This window comes from Scylla paramamosain, chromosome 36 (assembly GCF_035594125.1).
Source record: "Scylla paramamosain isolate STU-SP2022 chromosome 36, ASM3559412v1, whole genome shotgun sequence".
NCBI classification, from domain to species: Eukaryota; Metazoa; Arthropoda; class Malacostraca; order Decapoda; family Portunidae; genus Scylla; species Scylla paramamosain.
In genome coordinates, this window is record NC_087186.1 from 6,206,908 (window position 1) to 6,214,407 (window position 7,500).

General features: G+C 41.7%; 1 protein-coding gene across 4 annotated transcripts in view; it reads left to right on the forward strand.

The window, feature by feature from the left end:
• Positions 1 to 7,500, forward strand: part of LOC135090746 (uncharacterized) — a 121,170-nt gene that overhangs the window by 39,298 nt on the left and 74,372 nt on the right. For all 4 annotated transcript variants that reach the window (XM_063987784.1, XM_063987787.1, XM_063987788.1 and 1 more), the window contains exon 2: positions 5,228 to 7,405. In XM_063987784.1, coding sequence (XP_063843854.1) covers positions 7,313 to 7,405 — 93 coding nt within the window. In that variant the 5' untranslated portion in view covers positions 5,228 to 7,312. The remainder of the gene's footprint in view (positions 1 to 5,227; positions 7,406 to 7,500) is intronic.

The following is a 7,500-nucleotide window of genomic DNA, read 5'->3' on the forward strand; positions in this document are numbered from 1 at the left end:
CCTTCTCTCCCTGTCTCTCACATTTCTTCCCTTTATTTCATTCATTCATCCTTCATCTCCCTTTCCCTCTTTCGTTCCTCTATCCTAGTCCACTTATTAGATATTCCTTCTCTTCCTTTCTTTCACTTTCCTTCTTTCTTTCTTTAACAATATTTATCTTTTCTCTCACTCCTCTCCTTCATTCCTTCATTCTAGTTAATCTCTTAAACCATCCTTCCTTCTTCTCTTTCTCTTACTTTCCTTCCCTTCAATTCTACCAATATTCATTCTCTTTTCTCTCCCTTTCTCTTTATCTCTCTCTTCCTTTTCCTCCTTCCTTCTCTTCCTTTACTTCCTTCCCTATCAGTATCAATATTCGTCCTTCTTTCTCTCCCTTTCCTCCTCTCTCCCTCTCTTCCTTTCCCTCCCTCCTCCAGTTTCCTTCCTCCCATCTCAAAGAGCTATCAAAGTATCCCTCCCACATACTTCTCTCCCTCCTTCCTCTCCTCCCTCCCTCCCCAGCATCTGCCACCCTCACCCACCCTTCCCCTAGAGCCTTAAATCAGTGTCTAGAGGGCTGCCAGGGTGCTGCGGGCCTTCCCTAGGGAGAAAAAATGTCCTTGGATTCCATTATACCCTAACGAGTCTGTCCTTCACCTTCGATCTTTTGTTTTTTAGGGAAATTTCTAGGGATTTTTTGGGTTCTGTGTTAGTCTAAGGAATTTTTTGATCGTTTCATTTTTTTTACCTTTTTTTTATTCGTTTGTTGTTTTTGTTTGTTATTTATGGTGTTTTATTTTATTGAAGTTAGTTTATTTATGATATTTTATTTATTTATTCGCTTTTTTATTTAGAGTATGTTTATTTGTGCATCTATTCTCTCTCTCTCTCTCTCTCTCTCTCTCTCTCTCTCTCTCTCTCTCTCTCTCTCTCTCTCTCTCTCTCTCTCTCTCTCTCTCTCTCTCTCTCTCTCTCTCTCTCAGACGTTAAGGGGGAAGACAAAAAGGCGTCCTGAAATAAGGGTGTTAGGGGCGCCTGTCTCTCCTTACGTAGGTGGCGCAGCGCTGTGTGATGCACGTGAAGGGGGTGACTTGGCGGGGAGAAGGGGGAGACAGGAGAGGGAGGGAGTAAAGGGTGAGATATGGGAATAGAAGGGAGTGTGTGTGTGTGTGTGTGTGTGTGTGTGTGTGTGTGTGTGTGTGTGTGTGTGTGTGTGTGTGTGTGTGTGTGTGTGTGTGTCATGCTCTGGTTTTCTCTCTGTTTATTTTCAGTTTTTGTTTATTTGTTTGTTTGTTTGTCTGTCTGTTTGTTTGTCTGTCTCTGTCTGTGTATCTGCATCTCTATGTCTTCGTGTTGGTGTTTGTATGTTTTCTTATTTATTAATCTATCTGTCTGTCTTTTTATCTATCTATCTTTCTCATCTATCTGTTCATCTGCCTGGCTGTATGTATCATGTCTGCCTTGTCTATCTGTTTGTTTCGTCTCTCTCTCTCTCTCTCTCTCTCTCTCTCTCTCTCTCTCTCTCTCTCTCTCTCTCTCTCTCTCTCTCTCTCTCATCTTAGACCCAGTTAACAAAGAGATAAATGGGATGCAAAGTTTCTTACGCAAATAAATAAGTGAATTGATTTTATGAACACTTAGAACTACTACTACTACTACTAATACTAATACTATTACAACTATTACTACTACTACAACAACAACTACAACTACTGCTACTACTACTACTACTACTACCACTAATAATGGTAATAATAATAATAATAATAATAATAATAATAATAATAATAATAATAATAATAATAATAATAATAATAATAACAAAAAGACTACTGAACCGGTCCATAGAAAACGTACCTGGTGAATAATGTACAAAGAAAACGGATGACGTCTAGTGTCCCAAAAGATAAACAAACGATAAAGGGATTGTTTGAGCGGTAGCGAGTGGGGAAACTGGATTATTTAAGCGACTCGTAAAAGAAAATGGAGCGTGGGAGTGGTTTATAAAGGGATTTAGGAACGAGAGGCTCTTAAAAGGGGGGACTGGATTAATCTTCCGACTTTTAAAGGGAGAAGATTAACTATAAGTGCTCTTAAAAGGGAGGGAAAAAGAGGATTATTCTAATTATTCTGTATACTTGATATGCACCAAGATTTCCTGCCTGTAGAGAGAGAGAGAGAGAGAGAGAGAGAGAGAGAGAGAGAGAGAGAGAGAGAGAGAGAGAGAGAGAGAGAGAGAGAGAGAGAGAGAGAGAGAGAGAGTTATGAAAGAAAACAAGACGAGAAAGATAAAGAAAGGAGAAAGCGAGAAAGAGAGAAAAAAAATTCGTACTTGGACATGAAAAAATAGAGAATAAGTGGAGGAAAGATAGAAAAGCAAACGGAAAGAGAAAGTTGAATAAAAAGGAAGGAGAAGAAAAGACAAGAAAAAGGAAGAAGAAACGTAAACAAAACGAGACAAAAGCAAAATAGAAAAAAAGGAAAAGGGAAAAGGAAAAGAGAAGCTTACGAGAGGAATAATAATAAAAGTGAATGAGAGAGAGAGAGAGAGAGAGAGAGAGAGAGAGAGAGAGAGAGAGAGAGAGAGAGAGAGAGAGAGAGAGAGAGAGAGAGAGAGAGAGAGAGAGAGAGAGCAAAAGGGGAAACAAAAGACACAAAAACTTATTGAAGAGGAAAATTGAGCCATTGAGAAGGCGCTTAAGGGGGCTTAGAGCAAAAGTAAGGGTGAGAGAAAATTAAGGGCGAAAGAGATGTGTCCTAAGGGAGCTAATAAAGGTTGAGAAAAAGGGAGATGGATATAAAACTGAGAGAAAATGAAGGGAGAAAGGAGGAAGAGCGAAGAGAAAGGAATAATTAAAGGGAGGAGAGATGCTTCTAAGGGAGCAAAAAATAAAGGTAGAAAAAATATGAGAGAGAGAGAATTAAAGGGAGGAAAAAGTGTGATTCTTCTAATGGTCAGGAGAAAGTAGGAGTGATAAGAGTGAAAAGGAATTAAAGGGAGACATTGCTAAGGGTGAAAGGGAGTTAAGGGAAGATAAAGGGAAATTTTAAGTGTGTGAAAGCGTTAAGGGAGAGGCGTGACGCTTTTAAGAGTGAGGGACAAATAAAGGGCAAAACAATGGATGAGAAGGGTGAGAAGGGTGAAGAGGGAAAAATAAAGGGTGATTCTAAGGGTGTAAGGGAATGAAAGTGACAATGCTGAGGGAGAGGAAGGTAAATATTAATGGATACTGATAAGGGTGAAAGAAGAGAAATATAAAGGGTGATTCTAAGGATGAAAGAGAATTAAAGTGACACTACTAAGGGTCAGGTTAGGTTAGGTTAGGTTAGTTAAGGTTAGGTTAGGTTAGGTTAGGTTAGGTTAGTTAAGATTAGGTTAGGTTAGGTTAGGTTAGGTTAGGTTAGGTAAGGTAAGGTTAGGTTAGATAAGGTAAGGTTAGGTTAGGTTAGGTTAGGTTAGGTTAGGTTAGGTTAGGTTAGGTTAGGTTAGGTTAGGTTAGGTTAGGTTAGGTTAGGTTAGGTTAGGTTAGGTTAGGTTAGGTTAGGTTAGGTTAGGTTAGGTTAGGTTAGGTTAGGTTAGGTTAGGTTAGGTTAAGTTAGGTTAGGTTAAGGTTAGGTTAGGTTAGGTTAGAAGAGGAAATATTTACAGACAGTACTTAGAGTGACAAACTAGAGGGAAAAAGTGATGAAAAGGTGAAAGGAAAAAGAAAGGGTAATGAATTAAGGGAAATATTAAAACAGCACTAAGGGTGACAGGTTAGAGGGAAAAAAGGGCAATCTAAGGGTGAAAGAGATACTGCCAAAGCTGGAAAGGAAATAAAGGGAGGTATTAATAAACACTAGTAAGGGTGAAAGGGAAGGGAAATATTAATAGAAGGGTGAAAAGGGAGGGAATATTTTTAGGGTGAGAGGGGAAAAGGGCTGCGAGTGGCTGCTGTGAGGGGACAAGAGGGAAACAAAGGGAGGAGGGGGATTAGCTGTGAGAGAGAGGGAGAGAGAAAGAGAGAGAGGAGGAGAAATAGAGGGAAGAGGAAAGAGGAAAGAGAAAAAATATAGAAACATTCACAGACAGGAGATGAAAACATGGAGAAGAAAAGAAGGGAAAAGAAGAGAGAGATATACGGAAAAAAAAGACGAGTATAAAAACGAGAAAAAAAGACAGTATAAAAGAAAAAAATATGAATAAATTGAAATGAGATAAAGGAAAAAAAAATCAAATTAAATAGAAAGGTGAGGAGGAGGAGGAGGAGGAGGAGGAGGAGGAGGAGGAGGAGGAGGAGAAATAATAAGAAAAAGAAAAAGAAAAAAGAGGGTGGAAGGAAAAGCGAAAGACGAAAAAAAAAAAGGTACAAGGAGAGAAAGAGGAGGAGGAGGAGGGGGAGAGAGAGGGGAGAAGGACAGAAGAGGAGGAAGAGGAAAGAGGGATGGAGAAAGTCAACAAGAGGATTTATGGGGATTACAGAGACTTAGGGGATTATATGGAGGAGGGGGGTGGAGGGGGAGAGGGGGAGGGGATGGGGGAGAGAGAGAGAGAGAGAGAGAGAGAGAGAGAGAGAGAGAGAGAGAGAGAGAGAGAGAGAGAGAGAGAGAGAGAGAGAGAGAGAGAGAGAGAGAGAGAGAGAGAGAGAGAGAGAGAGAGAGAGAGAGAGAGTGGGAGGTGAGGGGAAGGTGATTAGAAAGTTATTGGGATAATATATGACGTCACATTCTCTCTCTCTCTCTCTCTCTCTCTCTCTCTCTCTCTCTCTCTCTCTCTCTCTCTCTCTCTCTCTCTCTCTCTCTCTCTCTCTCTCTGTACACCTGTCAATATTTGTTTACTTAAGATTTAAGAACTGAGGTGTGTGTGTGTGTGTGTGTGTGTGTGTGTGTGTGTGTGTGTGTGTGTGTGTGTGTGTGTGTGTGTGTGTGTGTGTGTGTGTGTGTGTGTGTGTGTGTGTGTGTGTGTGTGTGTGTGTGTGTGTGTGTGTGTGTGTGTGTGTGTGTGTGTGCGTGTGTAATCAACAGAAGAATTACACCAGAAACAGAAGTAACTCAGTAACTACTACTACTACTACTACTACTATCTTTTGGCCATTTTTTTTAAGGCACTGGCACCTAAGTGAGCCCTTTATATATATATATATATATATATATATATATATATATATATATATATATATATATATATATATATATATATATATATATTTTTTTTTTTTTTTAGTATCCCTTGGCCACCACTATAACCCTCATTATATTTATCTTCCAGGTCATACTGCACAGATAAAGTTCCCCAAAATAAAACAGTAACCATCACATCCCCAAAATAAATCAGTCACCCACCAGCAGGAACACGAGGGGAACAGAAAACGAAGAGTCAACAGAAAGTAAGCAAACCCAGAAACCCAGATACGTGTATGCTAAAGTGACCTCTACAGTCCCTACACAAAGACGCGACATTACCATCATAACACCACCAGCAGGAGACCAGGAGACGTCTAGTGAGCATAATATTAACCACAGTAACTCGTGAATGGGAGCATAATAGTGATCGAAGGAAGGATTGAGTTGAATGTATGATAATTGAAAGTACGATAGTAACATCACGCTAAAGAACACGAAAAATAAGATAAACACGCGAAAAAAAGACTGGATATTAGAATTACAAGGAAGGAAGAGGAAGAAGAAAGGAAACACGTATTTGTGATATTATATTACAGGAAAAGAAAGAAAGAAGACGAAAAAAAGATTTTGTGATATCAAATTACAGGAAAAGAGGAGACAAAAAAAGACGTATTTATGATATATTCCAGGGAAAACACAGGAAGAAAACGGAAATACAGGACTTTGTAACATTATACGAAAGGAAAGCCAGAAAAAAAGGAGGCAAATAAGAACTTTGTGACACTAAATTACAGAAAGGAAAAAAAGAAAAAGAAAAGAATAAGTGTGGTATTTGAGTGAACAGATACAACAAGACGACTCAGTGATTCCAGAAGTTCAAGGTACGACAACAGTGCTGTGCCGCATGACGCTGGTCATGGAGCACGCCACCACCACCGCGCTGCCAGTCGTGTGGGGAAGCGGCTCACCCACGCCCACTGCTGCCTGCCCTGAATGACTGCCTGCGCGCCCGCACCCACACCCGCATCCACACCCACGCTCAATCCTGACCCTCACATCCTTTATCCCTACAAAGCCTCACTGAACCCTTCTCAAAGCCTCGCTCCCTGTTTCGAAGTCCCGTTCAGGTCTCGTAAAGAAAACGGGCCGCGGTCTCGGTCTAACTCAGCTTATGTCTTTCAAAACACAAAATCCTTCTATTGTACCCCGAAAAATTAACCCGCCATGACTTTCAGCTGAGGAATGTGGCATTATTTTTAGTTAGTTTTCATACCCTTACACAACTGCCACTACCCATCATTCTCTGCCTTAAAGAACGAGTGGTTGCTTCCATAACTCAAGTGGCTCCAAGTCCCGCCTTAGGATCATCATTTATCTCGGGGTGCGGAGCCAGCACGTGAAGGAGGCGCCACTCAAACCTACATTAAAAGCTCATTAAAACTGTGAGCCGCGCCGGGCCTTTATTTCTACCCGGGCTACCCAACATAAGGGGAAAAACTCGAGGGGAAGAATAACAATAGATCAAGCTGCCAACTGTGACTGTTCCGGGAGCGGCATAGGAAGGATCATAATAGTAATAGTCATTCACGAAGATCCATTTCTTGCTGAGTAGAGTGTATTTATTTTGCTCCTTAGGCAGTGAGGAAATAACGTAGAGAAATAAACACGAGTGCTTTAACAAGAACATAAAACTAATGACAAAACAAGTAAACAAACAAACAAGTAAAGATAACAAGTAATGGATACGCCAAAACACTAAAAAAAAGGCGATAAATCAACAGACAAAAACTGTCTGCTGGAGCTGCAACATCAGGCAGAGAGGCTGGCATTACCGACAGACAGACAAACAGAGACGGATAGACAGACGGACCATCCCAATGCCATAGTCCCACTCGTTACTTCAACCTCCCATTTTCTTTAAGACTCCGGGAAGACTAGAGGTAAAACACGAGCATTAGATTTTTATGTGGGGGACGCCTTAGCAGCCTTGGCCCTGGGAACGCCGCGCCGTTAAGGGAACAATAGCCGCAGCCACTCAGGCCCTGCAGACCCCTGTCGGCCTTACAGATTAACGTGGCATCGTCTTCCTTCTTTACATTGATTCACGAGGCACGCCCTAGCCATGGCCCTCCCTGACCCCTGAGTGCCCTCCCCTGGCCTGCCCTACCGAGGCTGTCTGCTCAGGGGTGTTCCAGGGTGCGGGCGCGGGGCGTGGGGACTCCCAGACACCATGACGCCCCGGGGGAACACCTCGGGCTCCATCAAAGGGTATCTTGACGTGAAGATCCCAGCCAGGAAGAGAAGGAGCATTTCGCTGTTTCGGGTGAGTACTGGCGGATCATGTCTGGATGTTGTCTGCTTCTGCTCATCTCCTGACTCACTCTTACCTCTCTTCCTCTCATCCTTCATCTCTTATAT